General features: G+C 41.9%; 1 protein-coding gene across 1 annotated transcript in view; it reads left to right on the plus strand.

The window, feature by feature from the left end:
* Positions 1-557: 557 nt before the first annotated feature.
* SAMD5 (sterile alpha motif domain containing 5) overlaps positions 558-23,963 on the plus strand; it is a gene marked incomplete at both ends in the record, with an annotated part of 53,477 nt that continues 30,071 nt past the window's right edge. Inside the window, one exon of the mRNA XM_082668754.1 lies at positions 558-1,022. Within this exon, the coding sequence (XP_082524880.1) occupies positions 558-1,022 (465 nt within the window). The remainder of the gene's footprint in view (positions 1,023-23,963) is intronic.

Consider the following 23,963-nt stretch of genomic DNA (forward strand, 5'->3'; position numbering starts at 1 on the left):
GTGACTCGCACTAGCGAAGACGAGGCGCTCCTGGGCGGCCGCGGATCTGCGCCGAGGAGCTGCCTCCGCAGCGTGGGGCGCGCATTCAGACGCCAACGGCGGCGGCCAGAAACTGAGATGCGGCGCGCAGCCCTAGGACGGTCCGGCCTGCGGAAAGTCCTGGGCGGCGCGAGGCGCCGCTGACCCCGCGCGGGTCCGAGGGGTGTGCCCGGGCCCCGCCCGCCTCCGCCCCCTCGCGCGCCCGCCGCGCGCCCCTCCCCTAGGCGCCGGCGGCGGCGGCGGAGAATCTAAGGGCGGCGCGGAGCGGCTCCCCCAGCCGCCAGTGCCTGCGAGCTCCAGGCTGCTTGGGGAATTCACTTTGCCGCTTTTCCGCTTCTCCCTCTTCAGGCTTCTGATGGCTTTCTATCTCCGGCCCTATCCTTTTCTTTAAAAGGAAAACTTCACTGAGATTTTTTTCTTTCCCTTTGGAGGAGAGGATTAAAAGTTCTCAGAACTGGTGCCGGCCGTGCCGCTCGGGCGCTGGGACGCCGTTTGCCGGCGGGGGTTCCAGTCCCACCATGTGCACCAACATAGTTTACGAGTGGCTGAAAGCGCTGCAGCTCCCGCAGTACGCGGAGTCCTTCGTGGATAACGGCTACGATGACCTGGAGGTGTGCAAGCAGATCGGGGACCCGGACCTGGACGCCATCGGGGTGCTGGCGCCCGCGCACCGGCGTCGCATCCTGGAGGCCGTGCGCCGGCTGCGGGAGCAGGACGCCGCCGCCGCCGGCCTCTACTTCACGCTGGAGCCGCAGCCGCCGCCCGCGCCACCCGGGCCGCCTTCGGTCGCCGTCCCCACTCGCCGCCGGGGGGAGCCTTGCGGCGGCCAGGCCCAGGGCCCCCGCGGGGACCCCCGCAGCCTGACGACCGCCCCTCGCGGCAGGGAGCTGGTGAGCTACCCGAAGCTGAAGCTGAAGATCATGATCAGGGATAAGCTCGTCCGCGACGGCATCCACCTGAGCAAGCCCCCGTACTCCCGCAAGGTAAGGAGGCGGCGTGGGCGCGCGGCGGGAGGGACGCGGCCCGGCCGCTCCTGCCCAGGCTTGGCAGCCCGCTTTTCCCAGGAAACGACGGGAGACGAGGAGGCTCTGGGTATTTGGGATTCTCTTCTGGGTTCTTTCTGTGTTCGCTTTTTATCCCTTGCTTCCCGGTGCCACCAACGGTTGATACGACAGGATCCCTCACCCAGGTGTTACTTCTAAACTAGGACCAAGTGTCCCCGTAGGCTTGGTCAGGAACTGGGTGCGCGGTGCTTCTCCAGGAGCACAGGACAGTCATGATACCCTCCGTGGGAGTGTTTGGGTCTGAAGGTACCAGAAGACTGGTTAAAACCCACATTGTTCTCGACCTTTCTTTTTCTCACCTTTTCGAGAAGCTCCCAAGGGAAATTGGCCGACCCTTTCCTTCAAAGAGTGAGAAATGATGCCCTGTTGCTCTCAATTCCATAAAGTCGAATCCCAGCTGCAAATTTGAAAAGTGAACGATTGACATGAACAGTCTAGGGGAAAAGTTAACAAAACACAAGTCAGTCCGCTTGGGATAAGTTCCTTCAGCTTAAGTATAGGGAGGTAATGGGTGCTAAGGACATTGGTGGTAATGGGGTCACTGAGGGCGAGCTGCTGAGTTCTGTGCTGGGTCACCGGTTTGGTTGATTATTAATCCAGATGAGATGAAGCAGGTACAGCTGTGACTTCTAGAAAGCCTGAGTGGATTCTCATGTAGGAAAGGAGAGCACAGCACAAGGAAGTGAGATTTTCTGTCACCAGTGAGGACTTCCCTGGGGAGAAGCTGGGAAAGTATGGCAGCTGATCTGTGAGGAAGGCTGAACTGTGGATTTGGGCCTTTAATAATTAACTACGGAAAGTCTTAATTTCTTACAAGAACTCGGCCACCAGCTGAGTCCGTTCAGTTCAGGCTTCTGCAGCCATCCAGGTAGAGGGTCCTGACTTGAAAGGGAGAAGTAAACAGTATATGGAATCCTCAAGCTTGCCTGGAGTTGCCCAGGAAAAGGAGCACCTCAGCGGGAAAGTCAAGACATAGAGAGAAGCCCAGCGGAGAATGGTGGCAAGGATGCTGTAGCTGGAGGGGAGTAGACACAGCACCGCAGCAGAGACATGCGGGTAATCCAAAGGTTGTGTGCTTGTCTAGGGCACTTGTGTTGCTTTATAGTCCTAAGTTACGGTCATAACGTCTGGATTTAAGGAAGTTCAAGAGAAAACTTTGTAAAAAGTAGATAAAAATATCTAGGGTAGATGAGAATAGAAGGTTTAATATTATCCATAAGTTATCTTGTAAGACAGGCAACTGAGATAACCTGCTTAAGAGTATAAATTTGTTTTGTATGAGCTATATAAAGAGGGCAAGTCCGGAGGACAGTTTGCCTTAAGTTAAACACATGTTCCAGTTACCCACTCTGACTGTGTTTCTGCTATGTGCCCCAAACAGGGCGATGAAGAGGAGAACACAGTTTTCCCAGGCAGGTAGAGGTGGAGATACGTGTAGTGTGTATACAGTGACTCTGACATCAGTGTAAAATAAAGGCTCGTTCCTGGAGATGGCAGGTCAAAGGAGTTCAAGGCCAGTCAGACTTTTGAGATTACATCCTGGGAAGTGAGGTGGGCTTAGGCTGAGAGAGTGTGAGCTCCTGGGCACCTGGTGAGGGCAGAGGTCAAGTCCTGGCCAGAAAGGGATGCTGGGTACAAGTTCATATCACTAGGGCTTGCTGCTTCTTCAGAAGAGCTGGGTACGGGGCTGGGTGGGTAGAGGAGAGTGTGGGCTGCAGGTGGGGATGATGTAACACATTTTGATTCTGATGCTTAAAAAGGCCTCGATATCAAAGTCAGAAGCTGAAAAGGATAAGTGGAAGAGGGTTCTAAGGACATGAATGTCTGGGCATTGGCTTTGGACAGCGCATTCCTGCCTAGATCAGTGTGTGAGATGGTAGTGCATTTGAGTAAGTGCAATTTATCGAAGAAAATTTCGACTTACATTGTAGTACTATTTACTTTTGTAAATAATACTTTCTGTCAACTTCTATATAAATCCCATAACAATAATGTTTGATAGTAAAAATATACCCTCATTCACTTTCTACACATATGTAATTTCTCAAAGTGATGAAGAATGAAATGGGGCCAGAAGTGTTTGTGTACCTCCTTCATCGATGCTCCAAGTGGGGACCAAAAAAATGGAGCTGACGAATTTAAGTGTAAAAAAAATTCTGTCACTTCATGTATTTGTTACAAGAAAAACACACACTGAAACAGAAACTAAAATACAATTAATGTACCCCAAACTGAGCATGCACATGTACAGTGCCAGATCATGTTGCTCTTTCTGAATTTGTTGCCTACGTATGCATTGCTTCTTAAATTTTGGATTTTAAATGATCTAAGAAGTTGTTTTCTGCAACAGTGTTAGGACTCTTTTTTTAAAATTAATTAATTAATTAATTAATTTTTGGCTGCATTTGGTCTTTGTTGCTGCACACGGGCTTTCTCTAGCTGCAGTGAGCAGGGGCTACTCTTCGTTGTGGTGCGCGGGCTTCTTATTGCAGTGGCTTCTCTTGTTGCGGAGCCCGGGCTCTAGGCACGCGGGCTTCAGTAGTTGTGCCTCACGGGCTCTAGAGCACAGGCTCAGTAGTTGTGGCGCACAAGTAGTTGTGGGCTTAGTTGCTCTGCGGCATGTGGGATCTTCCCGGACCACGGCTTGAACCCGTGTCCCCTGCATTGGCAGGCGGATTCTTAACCACTGCGCCACCAGGGAAGCCCAGGACTCTTCATTAAAGTGTGATCCACTGTTTAATTTCTCCAGATTCCTTGGCTCTGTCAGGATCAGAACACAGTGTTCATTCTGTGCATTTGGAATTCTGCTTGTTAACGAGGCCTCACGTCTCCTTTATAGTCTTTGCATGGCTGATCCTTGTAATTTTTTTGTACTTTGGTGAGAATATTAGATGGTTTGAAAGCGGATTTTATGTAGGGTGATCAAGGCAGGAATAGTGAATCTTTACAGAGGAAAGTTGAGGAATTTTCCCAGGAATTACTTGAAAGGACTGCAGGATTGTGGTATTTGCCCCAATAACAGTTAATGTTACCGGGAACTGTGCTGCAGTGCTGTGTTCATTGTCTTATAACAGTTGCCACTTTCCTCTTTTAGGTGAGTTAAAATGTAAGAAAAGTAAGTTTCTCTCTGTACCAAGGCAATCCAGCTTTGGAAAACCAGGAGCTTGGAAAGAGCGCTGCTTGAAATCTAAAAACATTGGATGAATCCCTCTTCTGCTCTGTCCTTAGCTTCTCCGACTGCTGTGATTTCTACCTTAATGAAGTGGGGATATGTTTTCACAAAGTAAGGATTAGGAAAAGCTTTGTGTTCATGTTCTCGATACTTTATCAAGCTTCTCTATGCTGAGGCTCTGCCAGGCTCCAGGTTACTGTGATTGGCAGGATGCAGAAGTCCTGCCTTCAAGGAACTTGGGATCTAGCGGGGAAGACATAAAATGGGATGAACAGCAATGATAAAGTATAGTGATTGCTTCCAACCTAGTTTGCGGGGAGGGGGATCATGGCAGACTTTCTAGAACTGGCCTTTGGTCTGAGAACTGAAGGATGGAGGGTTTAGCCTGAAGGAGAGGAGGGTCCTAAGGGAACAAGTGTTCTAGGTATAGAGAACAGTGTGTGCAAAGGGCCAGAAAGGGAAGAAGTGCAGCAGGGCACCGGGAATTTAAAGGAATTCAGTCTGGCTGGAGCACGGAATGCTTGGAAGAAGTGGCAAGAGATGGCGAGAGAGGCAGGGGCTGGTCCTGGATGGCCTTGGAGTAATATGTAGGTGCTGGAGTGTATCTCGAGAGGGGAGCTATTGATGGATCCTGACCAGAGATAGAGGAAATGATTAGGACGAGGTTGCAGTGTCAGGAGAGATTTGCCGGCAGCCTGAACTGCGTGGCGACAGGCTGGGAGGCGCCGTGGAGGTAACTGAGGGGTAGAATTGCTGGGACTGGATGATTGTTTGGACGACAGGGATGAGGGGAGAGAGGTTGGGATGACGTGTAGATTTCTAATTTAGGATTGCGATGCCCTTTCCTGAGCAAGGGGCCCAGGAAAAGAGCAAGTTTGGAAACAGAGATGTTGCCTTCAGGTTTAAATATACTGATGCCGGAGGCATATTTGAACATATTTGTCTAGTTGGCAGTTGGAAATACAGTTGTGGAGCAGAGGAGAGATGCTGGGACAAAAGATACAGATTTGGGAGTAGTCTGCACATTGAAGCCACAAATACGAGTCATCTGTAGAGGGAGAAGGGACCAGGACAGAACCTTGGGGAACACCAGGATTTGGGGGATGGGCAGAGGACGAAGAACCTTCGAGGGAGGCAGAAAGGGTGAGTCAGTGGAAGCAGTGACACTTCAAGGAGGAGGGACTGGTCAGGAGGTCAGAGACCGGTCAAGCAGGACGAGAACTAAATGTATCCATGCCATGGGAAGTAGCAGCCATGCCAGTGGGGACCTCTGAAATAGCAGGTTCAAGTGATGGACCAATGAGAGGACGTGGAAACAGGGAGCATAGACAACTTTTGTTTTTAAGATTTAATTTTTTTTAAAGAGCAGTTTTAGGTTCTCAGAAAAATTGAGAGGATGGTCCAGAGAGTTCCTATATACCCCTGTCCCACACATGCATAGTGTTCCTCGCTCCCACCAGAAGTGGGACATTTGTTACAATTGATGAACCTACCTTGATACATTATAATCACCTAAAGTTCATAGCTTACATCAGGCGGTCACTCTTGGTGGTGTGCATTCTTGACTTTGAACAAATGTATAATGAATGACATGTAGCCATCATTATGGTATCGTGCAGAGTATATTCATTGCCCTAAAAGTCCTTTGTGCTCTGCCCATTCATTCTTCTTTTCCCCCAACTCCTGGCAAGCAATGATTTTTTGCTCTCTCCACGGTATTGCCTTTTCTAGAACGTCACATATTTGGAAAGGCTACATAGTATATAACTTTTTCAGATTGGTTTCTTTCACTTGGTGATAGGCATTTATGATTCCTTTGTGTCTTTTCATGGCTTGATAGCTTATTTGTTTTTAGCCCTGAGTAATAGTCCATTGTCTGGATGTACTATACGCAACTTTTTAATGAAGTCAGACTGAGAAAATAGACTAAAGCTATAGCTGGAGGAAGAAGGGAGAATTTGAGTCAAGGGAAGAGTTTTGTGAATTTGTATTTTTTTTTAAGGATGAGAGAAGTTACAGCATGTCTAAATGTTGGTGGGAGGGAGCCAGAGAGAGGGAGCGGGTGAAGATGTGGGAGAAGGGAGACCACCCAAGAGATCAAGGAGGTGGGAGGGAATTGTGTCCAGAGCACTGGAAAAAAAAGGGGAACACACTTCCAGTGTGTGGGGGGATGCCTTCTCCATGACAGAGGGGCGGAGAGGAAGGGTGGATGAGGAGACTGGGAACTTTGTGGGGATGGCGTTGAAGAGCCCTCATTTCTCTGTCTGCTCACATGATACCAGTGAGGGGGGAGATGGAGAGATCAGAGGTTTACGGAGCGTATTGCGTTAATATACAAATACTAGGTATTATGCATCTGGTGTTTATAGCTATGCCTAAATGTAAACGTTATACAATAATGCTTGTAGGATATATATAGCTCTACGTGAATAGAAAGTACTCTCACCATTCCTATGTTTGCGCTGCAGGTTACAAGCTATGTGATGTTGTATTGCGTCCTGTAAGTTTGGCAGTGCTTGTGCCTGGGGGTTGTGGTAGATGTGGGTTGTATGGGACTGTAAAAGTATCCTGTTTTCTAGCAGACTTGGAAAAGCGGAAGGCAGGCTCTAGGGTAGATGGTGGACGGGGAAGGTGTACAGACTTCTTCACTGAAAAATATCGCCTTGCCACACACTACCAAGTAGAGCTGAGTTAATATAATGTTATTTTAAAAATGCTGTAGGAGTGTTAAGCTTCATTCACGCCTCAGTGTGAATTTAATTACCGTAAGTAATAAGACTCTCATGGTAACAGGGTTATTCATGGATTTTGGGGAGAGATGGCTTGGGATGGAGGTGTTTGGAGAGACAGGTGGCATGAGGGCTTCTGTTTTTTGGGGCCAGGGTGAAGGATATAGAAAGAATATTTAGAAAGGAAAGAGAGGTTGGCAGAGAACATGCTTACGTCCTTTGGAGTTGTGCCGTGGGTCCTGGCAGAAGCTGAAATGACAGTAAATATTCCTTCTCCCAAGAATGTCTCTGCCTTCATGGTGCTAATATCATTGTTTATTTTCAATCTGTTGTTTGACTGATTCATGTAGTACCATGGGAGACATGACAACTTCTACAAACTTATTTTAGAAAATGACTCTTATAACCAAGTTTGTGGATATTAGCAGGCATTGAGCAAACAACATTTGCCAGATGGGTGGCCTGGCTCCTGCCACCGCGTACCTGTCCTTGCTTAGACATTTCAGCCGCCATCATAGTGGTCATGTCTTGGCTGTGTACAGGAAAGCCTGTTGGCCCAGGTCTTACTCCTGATAATAGGGGGATTTGGTAATTAATCAGCAGTAAATTTTTAGTACCAGTGATACGCAGTCATTTCTGCAGGCCTGAGGATACAGTAATGAAAATTATTTGTAAAAACTTCAAAAATTAGATTTTCAAAATTCGGTTGGAATGTTCAAAACTGTCACCTGGTAGTGAGAGATTGACCTATATACTATTGATACTGTGTATAAAATAGATAACTAATGAGAACCTACTGTATAGCACAGGGACCTCTACTCAGTGCTCTGTGGTGATCTAAACGGGAAGGAAATCCAAAAAAGAGGGGAGATATATATATATATGTATATATATATATATATATGTATGTATGTATAACTGACCCACTTCGCTGTACAGTAGAAACTAACACAACATTGTAAAGCAAATATACTGCAATGAAAATTTTTTTAAAAAGGAAGATTAAGGGCTTCCCTGGTGGCGCAGTGGTTGAGAGTCTGCCTGCCGATGCAGGGGACACGGGTTCGTGCCCTGGTCCAGGAAGATCCCACATGCCGCGGAGCGGCTGGGCCCGTGAGCCATGGCCGCTGAGCCTGCGCGTCTGGAGCCTGTGCTCCACGACAGGAGAGGCCCGCGTACCGCAAAAAAAAAAAAAGGGAAGCTAAAAAAGGAGCAAAAAAAAGAGAGAGGTTAAGCAACCTGCCCAAGGTCATGCAACTTGCCCAAGGTCACACTCTTAACTGCTGCCTCTGTGGGTGGGAAGAAAAATACAGCTATTCCTTCTTGGTACGTATTATTATTTTCATATTTTTATTAAAATTAAAAAGGTCAAAAAAAAAGAAAGCTCTTTTCTCTGCACTGGCATCTCCAGTCTTAAAGAGGTCTCAGTTGTGCTCATTCTTCCTTCCTCACTCTTCAATGAGGAAAAGATGCTCAGGGCAGGGTTAGCAGTACTAAGGGTGGGGCCTCATGAACCTTGTCTGCTCTTAGGTAGTTGTCTAATGCATGCCATGAAAAATAAGAAAGAAATTTTGATAAAAAGCACATTTTTTTCAGATTATGTAAGTAATTAGATTCTAGTTCACCAGAAATATGTTCTGAAATGAATTTTCTTGAAGTAAGGTAAGTCAGATGACACGGACTCAACCAACGCTGGTGCTTGAAATTAACAAGGGATATCCTAAGGTATTTGGAAGAACATTGCCCATGGTGAGGGAAAGTACACCCAGGACCATGATTGGTATAACTTTTCAAGGTTATAGTCTGTGTAGAGCTAGAAACAGCATCGAGTCCTTAGCTATAGCTAAGGCTTATTATACCATTGCTAACACTTGAGTTAAAAAGTTTTTAACAGTTATTTGCTAAGTTTTATGAAAAATGCTATTTCAGATCAACCGCTGATTTGGACTTGAGGATGCCTGGGAGAAGTAGGAAGGGAATCCTTGTTTTCAGTCAATATAAAAAGTATTAAGGGCAAATAATTGTGGATCATGCCAAAAGGCATTAAGCATACAATCTGTCTTACATAGGGACTAAGTGACATCTAATAGTTTAAAGAGATTTCATTACTGCTTCTAATTGAAATAAATGGTCTAATGAGCTCTTAAAACCTTACTGTTATGTTTCCATAAAGTTATAAATACAAACAAAATAAGACCTACTTCATTTGGAACATGTCCGAAAGATGAGGAAAACAATCAGCATTGTATTCTTTACCAAAATCCGAATTTTAAGATATTTTCCCTAGAGCATACCATAATTTTATAATAAGACTAGAAGTGTACCTGTTGTATTTGACACCCATATTTTTTTAACACCCTACCTCTATTTGACAAAGCTATTTTAAGTAAAAGTCATGGATTATTTATTACAGCAATTATTTTCTTGATTTCTTCTGTAGTTTTAAACAGTTAACAGTTAAAATAAGGAATATATTTCAGTTTTAAAGAATTCAAATTTAATAAAAACATTTCATCTATAAAATAGAATTTGCACTTAACCAAACTAACATATTGCACATTGCAGTTTGTACTCTGTTTCACTGTTTTGACTTTTCAACACATATAAAAACTCTAAGTGGTCATAAGAATAATGGAATTGAACTAACTCAAGTTTCACGTTTTTCTGTTTTGTTTTTACAAATCACAATGCTATCATTGTTTATTTTCAATCTACAGTTTAACTTATTCATGTAGTACCATGGGAGAGACATGACAACTTTTACAAACTTACTTTATTTATTTATTTTTAAGGTTTTTTTTTTTAATTAATTAATTTACTTTTGGCTGTGTTAGGTCTTCGTTGCTGCACCCGGGCTTTCTTTAGTTGCAGCGAGCGGTGGCTACTGTTTGTTGTGGTGTACCGGCTTCTCCTTGCGGTGGCTTCTCTTGTTGTGGAGCACGGGCTCTAGGCGCACGGGCTTCAGTAGTTGTGGCACATGGGCTCAGTAGTTATGGCTCGCGGGCTCTAGAGCACAGGCTCAGTAGTTGTGGTGCACAGGCTTAGTTGCTCCACGGCATGTGGAATCTTCCTGGACCAGGGATTGAACCCGTGTCCCCTGCATTGGCAGGCGGATTCTTAACCACTGCACCACCAGGGAAGTCCTACAAACTTATTTTGGAAAGGACTCTTAAAACAAAGTTCGTGGGTTGGTGCCAACCATATAACCAGGAGTTCTGTGAATTAACTCCCAGGTAGGACACAATGCCTATAAAAGGACAGGTAATAAAAGATGCTAATTTGGGCTTCCCTGGTGGCGCAGTGGTTGAGAGTCCGCCTGCCGATGGAGGGGACACGGGTTCGTGCCCCGGTCCGGGAGGATCCCACATGTCGCGGAGCGGCTGGGCCCGTGAACCATGGCCGCTGAGCCTGCGCATCCGGAGCCTGTGCTCCGCAGCAGGAGAGGCCACAATAGTGAGAGGCTCGCTAATTTGAAGATGCTAATTTGAAGCAAATGTAAATGCCATTGAAACTCGACAGTAACTGTGACAGCTAGAAGTTAGGCCAACAAAAGGTTTTTTTCAGGGAGAAGTGTTTTATCACTGACATTGTTTAGAGTTTCTATAGGTCTTGTTCATAATTTAAAATTTCATTTTGTTTTAAGGGCCCCTTCTTTGCCTGCCCTTTCTCTCTGCCCTGTCCTTGGAAGACATGAGGAAATGTGATCTTTTTAGTTTAAGAAACGTTATTTCTTCTGTAAAATAATGCCAGGATTTATCTCAAAAGGTTGTAGTGTGAATTAAATGGGATAATATTTATGAGGTTGTTTTGTAAATTCTAAAAGAACTTCACAAATTTGAAGGGCTCTTACTGATAGTGAATAAATCATTGTTTCTAATACAATTTTGAAAATATTTCTGATTGAAAAGTGAATAGACTGAATTGAGAAAATTTGGAGAACACTGAAGCAGACTGAGAAGAAATTTAAAATGGTCTGTTTTACAGTTTCTAACACTACAGTGTATTTCTTTAAAAATCACCTATGAATTAGAATTTCTGTCTTATACACATGCATAAATCTGGTATTGGATAAGAGTAAGGATAAGGCTAGTCCTATGTTGGCAGATATCATTTGAAAAGTGATTTTAATGCTAAGACATATTCCATCTTAGTTTAGCACCATAATTAATTTAACCATGTTCTTATTGGGTTGAAACCTCACCCATGTTATTATTGATTATTTACATTTCTTCATAATTTGAAAATGTCATGTTTGAGAAATAATATTTCATCATTCTTTGAATGACATTTCTTAGATTATTGATTTACATAATTTCATGTTTGTGGCTTTTATAATTATGTATTGCTTATTCACTGTACTTGCCTGTTTTTTCTGTTGGTCTTAGACCACTTCCAGTTGCTTGGCAAGAGCTCTTTATATATTAAGGAAAATAATCATTGTTGCATAGAGGTTGCAGAGATTTTTCAGAGTGTGGTTTACCTTAGATTTTAATGATTTATTTTTGGATGTCCAAAATTTTAAAACTCCTATGTATTCCACCTTATCAATAATTTTAGTTGTTTCTTCCGGACTGGAGGAATATAGAGGGTACAGACTTGGATAGAATTGAAGTTACATTCTTTTCTACCATTTACTTGGACAAATTATTTAATCTTTCTAAAACTCAGTTGTCTCATCTATAAATGGGTATAATATTACCTACTTCTTAAGGGTGTTGAATCAGAGAGACAGTATATGAAAAGTGCCTCAAAGAATAACTGACAGTAATTCCTCAAAACATCTGGCTAATCTTTGTTGTATAAAACAAAATCTTGTGATTATAAAGTTATTCTCAATATGAAGACCTATCTTAAATTATTAGTTCATGTCCTTATGATTCTGTTGAGGCTAAATGTTCTTTCCATATTTCAGAAAGCTGTTTAAATAACAATAACGTACATAATTTGTTTGTTATAATAATTGAAAATATTTTACTCAATTTACCATTTGCCTTTTAGGTTTTCCTTTCTCTTTTTTTAAATTAATTTTTAATTGGAGAATGGTTGCTTTATACTGTTGTGTTAGCCTCCACTGCACAACAAAATGAATCAGCCATACACATACAGATATCCCCTCCCTTTTGGACTTCCCTCACATTTAGGTTACCACAGTGCATTAGGTAGAGCTCCCTGTGCTATACAGTATGTTCCCATCAGCTCTCTATTTTATACATAGTACCAATAATGTATATGTGTCTATCCTAGTCTCCCAATTCCTCCCACCGCATCCCTTTCCCCCTTGGTATCCATATATTTGTTCTCTAGGTCCGTGTCTCTATTTCTGCTTGCAAATAAGATCATCTGTACCATTTTTCTAGATTCCACATATATGCTTTATTATATGATATTTGCTTTTCTCTTTCTGATTTACTTCACTGTGTATGACACTCTCTAGGTCCACCCACGTCTCTACAAATGACCCAATTTCATTCCTTTTTATGGCTGAGTAATACTCCACTGTATATATGTACCACATCTTTATGCATTCATCTGTCGATGGACACTTAGGTTGCTTCCATGTCCTGGCTATTGTAAATAGTGCTGCAATGAACATCGTGGTACATGACTCTTTCTGAATTATGGTTTTCTCTGGGTATATGCCCAGTAGTGGGATTGCTGGGTCATATGGTAGTTCTATTTTTAGTTTTTTAAGGAACCTCCATTCTGTTCTCCATAGTGGCTGTATCAATTTACATTCCTCCCACAGTACAAGAGGGTTCCCTTTTCTCCACACGCTCTCCAGCATTTATTGTTTGTAGATTTTTTGAGGATGGCCATTCTGACTGGTATGAGGTGACGACTCATTGTAGTTTTGATTTGAATTTCTGTAATAATTAGTGATGTCGAGCATCTTTTCATGTGTTTGTTGGCCGTCTGTATGTCTTCTTTGGAGAAGATTGTTTGTTTTTTATGTATTGCACTGTATGAGCTGTTTGTATATTTTGGAGATTAATCCTTTGTCAGTTGCTTTGTCTGCAGATATTTTCTCCCATTCTGAGGGTTGTCTTTTCATTTTGTTTATGGTTTCCTTTGCTGTGCAAAAGCTTTTAAGTTTCATTAGGTCCCATTTGTTTATTTTTATTTTTATTTCCATTTCTCTAGGAGGTAGGTCAAAAAGGATCTTGCTGTGATTAATGTCAAAGAGTGTTCTGCCTATGTTTTCCTCTAAGAGTTTTATAGTGTCTGGCCTTAACATTTAGGTCTTTAATCCATTTTGAGTTTATTTTTGTGTCTGGTGTTAGGGAGTGCTCTAATTTCATTCTTTTACATGTAGCTGCCCAGTTTTCCCAGCACCACTTATTGAAGAGACTGTCTTTTCTCCCTTGTATATTTTTGCCTCCTTTGTCATTGCTTAGGTGACCACAGGTGCGTGGTATCTCTGGGCTTTCTATCCTGTACCATTGACCTATATTTCTGGTTTTGTGCCAGTACTATACTGTCTTGATTACTGTCGCTTTGTAGTATAGTATGAAGTCAGGGAGCCTGGTTCCTCCAGCTCCGTTTTTCTTTCTCAAGATTGCTTTGGGGACTTCCCTGGTGGCACAGTGGTTAAGAATCCACCTGTCAATGCAGGGGACACAGGTTCGATCCCTGGTCCGAGAAGGTCCCACATGCCGTGGAGCAACTAAGCACGTGCACCACAACTACTGAGCTTGTGCTCTAGAGCCTGCGAGCTACAACTACTGAGCCCGCGTGCCACAACTACTGAAGCCCGCATACCTAGAGCCTGTGCTGGGCAACAAGAGAAGGCACCACGATGAGAAGCCCACGCATTGCGACGAAGAGTAGCCCCCACTTGCCACAACTGGAGAAAGCCGGTGCTCAGTAATGAAGACCCAACGCAGCCATAAACAAATAATTTAATTAAAAAATTTAAACAATCTAAACTTACACCTAAAGCAACTAGAGAAAGAAGAACAAACAAAACCCAAAGTTAGTAAAAGGAAAGAAATAATAAAGATCAGAGCAGAAATAAATGAAATAGAAACAAAGAAAACAATAGCAAAGATCAATAAAACTAAAAGCTCGTTCTTTGAGAAGATAAACAAAATTGATAAACCTTTAGCCAGACTCATCAAGAAAAAAAGGGAGAGGACTCAAATCAATCAAAAAAAAAAAAAAAAGATTGCTTTGGCTATTCGGGGTCTTTTGTGTTTCCATACAAATTGTAAAATTTTTTGTTCTAGTTCTGTGAAAAATGCCATTGGTAATTTGATAGGGATTGTATTGAACCTTTTTTTTTAATGGAGAAGTATAATCAATCTATTTTTGTGATTACTTTTATTCTTATAATAAATCCCTTCTTTAGTCCAGGATCAGTTAATATTTACCTACATCTCTAATTAATTTATTTGGTTTTAGGTTTACATTTAACTCTAATTCATCTGAAATTTATTTTGGGACATGATATAAGATGGAGTTCTGGGCTTCCCTGGTGGCGCAGTGGTTGAGAGTCTGCCTGCCGATGCAGGGGACACGGGTTCGTGCCCCGGTCTGGGAAGATCCCACATGCCGTGGAGCGGCTGGGCCCGTGAGCCATGGCCGCTGAGCCTGCGTGCCTGGAGCCTGTGCTCCACAACGGGAGAGGCCACAACAGTGAGAGCCCCGCGTACCGCAAAAAAAAAAAAAAAAAAAAAAAAGATGGAGTTCTAATGTTATATGTAATCATACACAGGTGATAATTTTATCACCTACTTTACAGGAATTACAGCTTTTATTTCTGTGTTCTGGTCCTACTGCATTGGCTAGAATTTATGTAGCATTGTTAAATAATAGTGATAATTAGATATTCTTGTCTTATTCCAAATTTTAATGGACATGCTACAAGTATTTTGTTATTATTCTGCCATCGGCTCTCAGCTTAAGATACTCTTCATGAGGGAGACGCAAGAGGGAAGAGATATGGGAACATATGTATATGTATAACTGATTCACTTTGTTATAAAGCAGAAACTAACACACCATTGTAAAGCAATTATACCCCAATAAAGATGTTAAAAAAAACAACCCCCCCCCAAAAAAGATACTCTTCATGATGTTGAAAAGCATCTTTGTTTTCCTAATTTTGTAGGCATTTTTATTGGGAATGGATATTTGATTCTATTAAATATCTTTGTAGCAACTTAAAAATAATTGAAAGTCTTTTTCTTCCTGGGCCTAATGTTGTGATGTATTGCATGAACAAATTTCCTAATATGAAACCATCCTTAAGTGTTCTCTTTTGAAGCCACCTGAGTGTGAGAGAAGGAATTTTGTGATCTTACTCCCAGATTATTGTGACATTCTTTTACATTACATAGCTTTTCTTTCAGGAACGATGTTTGACATTTACCTTCAGTTTGGTAACTACTGTGGCAGTTGTTGTCATGATATTATTACAGTTGACTTCCTGCCAATAGCTTTTTGGAAGTTGCCGTCTCTGTCTAGACAAGCAAGAGAGGCAGCGACAGCAGTGAGATGTGGGGACCAGCCCCGCACCCTTCAAAAGACAACAGCCACATAGTTGTGAGTAACGATTGAATTTTCTGGTTTTGCAGACATTTTGTTTTTGAACCAGAGGGCAGAGACTCTGAGGGGGGTGAGGGGTTAACTTGAATCTTTATTGATTTTACTGTTTTCACAGCCAAAATGGGCTTTTTTTCCCCCCTAAGTATAGTTCAGGAAATTGCTCCCAGATTCCAGAATTATATTCTTTTCCTTCATCCTCCCACTCTCCCACTCCCCCCACCCCCTTGTACTCCCTCATCAACTAGTCTGCTCCCTTCCTGCCCTCACCCTACCCAAGGCCTGTTGGTGGACAATACAGATGGGGGCTGCTTGCCAGATGCCATGTTAAACTGAAAACCCTTGCAAAAGAAATTGAAGTGGCGTTCATTTTAATTTGAATGTTTGGCTTTGCGTAGAAACAGTAGCCCAATTGTAACAAAGATGAAGTTGGAAAACTCTGTAAGAAATATTGTTATAACAAATCCTTGATTTACATTTAAACATGTGTTGACAGGTCAAAAAGAATGACTTTTTTAAAAGGTCGTTGAAGCAAGGATTAAAGATGGGGTACAGAATGGTATGTTTCTGGAAGAAATACCTACCTCAGGTGCTGAATTCAGCTCAGTGTGTAGAAATGGATGCACCCCACGCTTCCCAAGCTGGCCGTCAATCACGCAATAAATATATAGGCACTTTAAAGTAACCATATATCAATGCAGAATGGAACACTGCTGGATTAGGAGGTGCTCCTTTGGGAAACTCTTGATTGACAAAAGTAGTACTGCATTAAGTAGCAGCAATATTTTCATGGCCAGAAAGTAATAAAGCAGTAGATAATCTTTATGAAGAGGAAAATATTTTACATAAAAAACCGTTGAGCAATTCTTAGAACTTGCTAACTACAGGATCCAGTTAAGGTGAAAAATAGCTCTACCTAAATGTGAAAGAAAAAAACGATAATTCAGTGAATTGTTAATTGCATCCAAGTTCAGTGCTCTAGTCCCTGTCATTGATAAGGCATCTAAAGAAAAGAGGGGATTTGTTGCTATCTGGGATTGCACGAACCCCCTGTATCTCTGGTTGGCACAGTAGGAGAAAAATTCAGGATATGCATATTGCATCCATTATAGATTAGAGTGGAGCCAGAGGGTATGCAAAATAGTTTACTCTTTTGAGACCTACTTCATCACGGAGAGGTGGTGGAGAGTTGGAGTTAGGTTGGTGACATTAACTTTGAGTTTTATTGTTGTGTCATTTTATTTTATTTTATTTTATTTTATTTATTTATTTTGCGGTACATGGGCTTCTCACTGTTGTGGCCTCTCCCGTTGCGGAGCACAGGCTCCATACACGCAGGCTCAGCGGCCATGGCTCACGGGCCCAGCCACTCCGCGGTATGTGGGATCTTCCCGGACCGGGGCATGAACCCGCGTCCCCTGCATCGGCAGGCGGACTCTCAACCACTGCGCCACCAGGAAAGCCCTTTATTTATTTTTAAATAAATTTATTTATTTCATCTATGTTTATTTTTGGCTGCACTGGGTCTTCATTGCAGTACATGGGCCTCTCATTGCGGTGGCTGGCTTTTCTTGTTGCGGAGCGTGGGCTCTAGGAGCATGGGCTTCAGTTGCTGTGGCTCTCAGGCTCTAGAGCGCAGGCTCAGTAGTTGCAGCACACGGGCTTAGTTGCTCCGCGGCATGTGGGATCTTCCCAGACCAGGGCTCGAACCCGTGCCCCCTGCATTGGCAGGTGGACTCTTAACCACTGCGCCACCAGGGAAGACCCTTGCTGTATCATTTTAAATCAGAGTTTTCACCGCCACTTCTTGGCACAGCAGTTTGGGCCATATGTTTATCTCTGTTAATATGGTTCCTTGTATTGATATACTTACCTTGAAAATGGGGGTGAATTGAATCTTCTGATGGTTTATTAAAACATTGTGACGGTGACATGCTTGACCTGCTGAGGCATATTAGTCCTGCTCCCTGATAGGAAGCATGATGTTCTTTGTTATCTCCAAGATTGCTGTTTGGGGACGCACATGCTAAATTATATCAAGAGTGATTTGTAGGGCAACGGGGAGAGGGATGGTGTTCTTTTGAAAGCAGGCAAATTGAAAAAGCAAGAGCTTCCTAGAGTAGGGAACTCACCCTGTAGTCTGAACACCTTTCACTGTGCTTTGATTTCATTCACTGTGAAATTTAGACTTATTCTTTATTCAACCTTATATGAATTATTTATGGCTACGTCTGATTTTCCTCTCCACATCAGGGGAGGACTTCTCTTCTTCCTCGAACCACCTCCCTTGTGCAGGATAATAATAGTGATAACAGTCTATATTATTTGCTAAGAGTGCTTTATCACATTATTTCATTCAATTCTCATCACAGGTCTCTGAGGAAGATGCTATTTTTGCTATCCTTGTTTTATAGGTGGGAAAAATGAGGCATAGTTGTGGGGTAGGGAGTGGATATGTCCTAGAGATTTTTACTTTATTTTTAAAATTTAATCACATACTAATAAGTGTAAATTTCATAGACTTACGGTAGAATGAATCCATATTTCGTGTTTGATTTAAGATAAGGAGAATTCCTTCATTCTTTCCACATGCATTACAAATACTGATTGGCAAAAGGAGACTGGAAAGAAAGTCATATATAAATTAAATCACACCAGTTTGGTGACAAAAGTCCCTGTTAATCTTGAGCATTCACTAATGAAGTGAGTAGCCATCATTAACTGTGTATGATTGTTACTGTGGTACATACACTGCAAAGCAAATATTGGTTTTCTTTGGTTCTGCTTTTCAGGAGTTTTTACTGAATTAATGTCTTTGCTAATAAATACATAACTTGTGATTTTAGTTTAAGATAAGTTCTTAAGATCGGGGCTTTTCTTCTTTTAGACAGTGGAGAATAGTATTGGAAGCAGGCATTTAATCAAATGATTCTTTTCTTTCTTGGAACACTTCTTGAAGTTAATTTGAGTTGCTTTCTTAGCCTCCAGCACAGTTTTGAATATCCATAATGGCATATTTGGTGTTTGAGGTGGGATTTGGAAACAGTTGAAAGTCATTTTGGTAAACAAGTTAGTTAGTGGGGTAGTCCTATTTTAGTCCCAAATACCAAACAATCAAATAAAAAGTAAGACAAAACAGAAATGTGACTATCATGAGACAAGTCTGATTTTCTTAGAACATTTTTAAGGAGAAACGATTTATTAATATCTTGATCATGTACATAGCTCTACTGTTTTAATAAGCATTGTCTCCCAACAAAAATTATTTTTAAAATATTTCTTATTTTAAAATTTTTTTTAAAATTTAATTTTATTGGGTTATAGTTGATTTACAATGTTGTGTTAGTTTCAGGTGTACAGCAAAGTGTTTCAGTTATACATATATGTATATATTCATTCTTTTTTAGATATTTTTCTCATATCGGTTATCACAGAATATTGAGTAGAGGTCCCTGTGCTATACAGTAGCTCTTTGTTGTTTTTTCTTTTTTTGTTTTGCTGTACGCGGGCCTCTCACTGTTGTGGCCTCTCCCGTTGCGGAGCACAGGCTCCGGACGCGCAGGCTCAGCGGCCATGGCTCACGGGCCCAGCCGCTCCGCGGCACGTGGGATCTTCCTGGACCGGGGCACGAACCCGTGTCCCCTGCATCGGCAGGCGGACTCTCAACCACTGCGCCACCAGGGAAGCCCTACAGTAGCTCTTTGTTAGTTATTTATCTTATATATAGTAGTGTGTGTATGTTCATCTCAAGCTCCTGATTTATCCCTGCCCCCACGTTTCCCCTTTGGTAACTCTAAGTTTGTTTTTGATATCTGTAAGTCTGCTTCTGTTTTGTAAATAAGTTCATTTGTATCTTTTTTTTTTAAAATTAGATTCCACATATGAGTGATATCATATACTATTTGTCTTTCTCTGTTTGACTTCATTTAGTATGATAATCTCTAGGTCCATCCATGGTTGCTACAAATGGCATTATTTCATTCCTTTTTATGGCTAATATTCCACTGTATATATGTGCCACATCTTTATTCATTCCTCTGTTGACGGACATTTAAGTTGCTTCCATGTCTTGGCTATTGTAAATAGTCCAAAAGGATACGTGCACCCCAATGTTCATTGCAGCACTATTTACAAAAATTACTTTTAAAGGTACCTTTTTGGGTCATATGTAAGTCTTGATTTGTTTGCTTAAAAAATCTATTTAGTCGTTTGTAATAAGTATCCCCTTTGCTTAGGTTCATGTGTTTTAATGGTCTTATTTTGCAATTGAAATTAAGAATAGATATTTGAAATTGAGTAGCAATTATAAACTTGGAGAAGCAGGTTGTCTTCTAGGCCTTAATTATAAAAGAGGGAATTAGCCTCTTCTGAAGAATTAGCTGACATATTATTCAATTCCAGTAAGACTCAGCCCATGTTACATCTGTGAACACTGTGTCTTAATGGGAATATTCCTAGGATACCTTCATATCATTTGAGTCTGAAAAAAGACTCACATACTGAATATGAGGCTTAATTTTGTTGGAAAGAAGGAAAGGAAAGTTTCAAAATAATGAGAAAGCCTTTGTTATACTGTAAAGTCCTATAGGATCATTAACTTGTTTTAAATAATATTTAACTCTAGAGTTCTGCTTTCATTTATGGTGTAGAAAGCCACAGGAATACACTGGTCCCACATTAACCATGAGAAAAAGGTGGATAATGTACAGTATTGTGCCTATTTTTGGTCCCATCAGAGACCTGAGTTCTAAAGGTAGTCAGATGATCTAAATTCCAAGGAGAGAAGGGACACATCATTGTTTTGTCTTTAGCAGGGCCCGAGAAGGAGGGTTAGCAGCCATCAAAGCAGATGTGAAGACAACAAGTAAAATTTTTGTGAATTTTTAAAAGCTAGTATGGGCTAACATGACAATTTTAAATTGTCAGGGACGCCAGATACAAAGAGGATCTGCTTCTATCAGTACTTACCACTTTTTACCATAGGCCTTCAACTCAATACTCATGAGAAAGAATGAGTGGGGCAGGAAACCAGAGGAAGCTTGTCAGTGGTGCAGGCATGTAGGTGATGACGAACTCTACCCCTCGGAGACAGGCACAAAATCCACCAGTGTCCCAGAACTTCTGTCATAGGACACAAAAGCTGTCATAGGCAGGGATGGGCAAGAAACCTGCCCAAACCTGGATCCAGGCAAAGTTTGGCACATTGTTGGAATAGTGGTAGAAAATATACTGTCTCAGCCCTGCACTGATGCTGGATAAAGCCCATCAGCTGGGGAGGAGCAGGCTTGGATTCACGATCCACTGATCCACCAGTGGTGCAAGGTAGAGACTGGCTGTCATTCATAGGGAGCAGAGGAAGGGATGCTGAGAAAGCCTCACTTCTGAAGCTCAGGTGCACAAGGTCTGTCACAGACAGAGGCTGCAGCAGGAGAATAAAGCAAACTCCTTTGACCCCACCATGTATTGGTGTGGAACAGGAACTCTAAGAAAAACCCTCTGTTACCCCAGATCTCACATTAAACATAAGGTGGCTGGAATCACTGCTAGAAGAATTCATAGTTTTTGCTGCACCAAAAGTTACTATAGCATCAACAGAACACACACCCACCTCAGTACTCTTAGATTAACTCAGGCACTCACAGTAATAGCCTGACAACAGAAGAGATATGCCCATTCCAGAAGTAAATTCATTTACGCCAGTCTCAGCTGCTTTTCTGTATACAGTGTTTTGTGTTTAATCAAAATCTGTAAGATATGCAGAATAAAAAGGGAAAAGAAAATTAACCTACCAAGAGAAAAAGCAGTCAATAGAACCAGACCCAGGAATGACCAGGACGTTGCAACTATCAGATAGAAACTTAAAAAATGGCTATTAATTATAAAAAATGTACCATAGTAATGTAAGATGTTAAAAACGGGGAAGCGGGTATGGGGTTATATGGGGACTCTTTGTACTATCTTCTCCATTTTTCTGTAAATCTGAACCTTCTAAAAATAAAGTTTATTAAAAACTATATTGTGGGGCTTCCTTGGTGGTGCAGTGGTTGAGCGTCCACCTGCCGATGCTGGGGACATGGGTTCGTGCCCCGGTCCGGGAGGATCCCGCATGCCGCGGAGCGGCTGGGCCCGTGAGCCATGGCCGCTGAGCCTGCGCATCTGGAGCTTGTGCTCCGCAACGGGAGACGCCACAACAGTGAGAGGCCCAAGTACAGCAAAAAAAAAAAAAAAAAAACAACAAACTATATCGTTAAGGAATACATTTAAAATATATTATTAAGGAAATAAAAGTTCAAGCCAGAGACTGAGAGAAAGAATTTGCAAAGTGCCTGTCTGCTTAAAGAAAGAACTCTAACAACTCAGTAGTAAGAAAATCATTTCAACAGGAAAATGGACAAACATTTTGACCTTCACCAAACAAGATTTATGGATTGCAATTATGCACATGAAAAGATGCTCAACATCATTAGTCATTAGAGAAATGCAGATTAAAACCACAGTGAGATGCCATTAGAATGTCTAGAATTAAAAAGTCTGTCAAAACCAAGCGTCGTTTAGAATATAAAGCAAGTAGAACTCGCATACGTTTCTGTTGAGAATGCAGGATGGTCCAGCCTCTTTGGAAAACAGTTCGGCAGTCTCTTATGAAGGTGCGTGTAAGCTTACCATACAGCCAAGCAGCTCCACTCATAGCTCTCTACCCAAGAGACGTTAAACGTATGTCCATACAAAGACCTATGCATGAATATACATGGAAGCTTTACTTAAAATAGCCCCAAACTGGAAACAACCCAAATCTTCATATACTTGTGAATGGATAAACAGATTGTCATATATCCATACTGTGAGATACTACCAAGCAAGAAAAAGGAACAAATTACTGATACTTGGCAATAACATAGATGAACCTCAGAAGACTTATGCAAGATGATAGAAGCCAGAACAGAAGACTACATAGTGTACGATTCCATTTGTGTGATATTCTAGAAAAGACAAAACTATAGTGACAGAAAAAAGATCAGTGATTGCCGTGGGCTGGGCATGACTGCAAAAGGGCATGTGGAAAATTTTTGAGATGATGAAAATGTTATATATTTTATTGTGGTTGTGATTTCATGACTGTATACATCTGTCAAAACTCATTGAGCCGGGCTTTCCTGGTGGCGCAGTGGTTGAGAGTCCGCCTGCCGATTCAGGGGACACGGGTTCGTGCCCCGGTCCCGGAAGATCTCACATGCTGCAGAGCGGCTGGGCCTGTGAGCCATGGCCGCTAAGCCTGTGCATCCGGAGCCTGTGCTCCGCAACGGGAGAGGCCACGGCAGTGAGAGGCCTGTGTACCTCAAAAAAAACAAAAACAAAAACAAAAAAAAACCTCATTGAGCCAAATAGACAAAAAGGGTAAATTATTGTATGCAAATTATATTTCAACAAACTTGTCCAAAGACACTATTAAACCATAGACGAACATACAGTAAGTTCTCAGAAAATAATTTAAAATGTAATTTTAAGAACTTTTGGTACTTTCTGTCTACAATAATGCTGTGCTATGTGAGGGGTCTTGAACAAGTTACTTTACTTCTTGGGTCCTTATTTTCCTTATCTATAAAATGGGATAGCAGTCCTACATACCTTATATGAATTTTTTGTGAGCATTTAAATAATACTCATAAAGGACTTAGAAAAATTCCCAGAACATAGTAAATACTCAAATAATGTTATTTCTGTGCTGCTTTAGCTTCTGTGTATAATAGGGGACTGAAAACTTAGATGTCCGTGTGTTGTGATAACCTGAAGTAAGGAGTTAGAGAAACATTACTATCGTTAACTGAAAGAAATGCACAACCTAAAAGTTGAGGGTTATGTTTTATTTGATGGACTTACTGAGGACTTAAACCCCGGATATAGCCTCTCAGATAGCTCTGAGGGACTGTTCTAAAGAGGTAAGAGCGGAGCCAGGATAGATAGGAGTTTTTGCCAAAAAAAAAACCACCCCAAAACCCATGTAGTCAGAACATCAAAAGATTACTGTTAACTAAAGAAAAAAGAGACATCTCAAGTTAATGAGTTTAATGCTTTTCTATGTATGGGAAGATGCAAGAGTCTGAGCTTACTGAAATTATTCCTTTGATGTGCACCTTAACTACGTAGGGCCAGTATCCTGTTTTTCTCCACCCTGAGTTCCCCTCAGGTGCACCATCAGGGGTGGCTGCAGTGGCTGACGACTTGACGGCTGCAACATCCTTTGTTTACTGAAGTGGCAGGTGACATTCTTTGTCCACACAATTTTACTTCAAAATTGATGTTTGCTTGTGCTATTGCATAGACTCATTTCTGCATTCATTTGAAATTTTTTAACTGGACACTCTCTCTCTGTTAGACATTGTTTGTCTTGAAGAATAAGACTCAGTCTGTGTCCTC

This window comes from Grampus griseus, assembly GCF_964374135.1.
Source record: "Grampus griseus genome assembly, chromosome: 13".
NCBI lineage: Eukaryota > Metazoa > Chordata > Mammalia > Artiodactyla > Delphinidae > Grampus > Grampus griseus.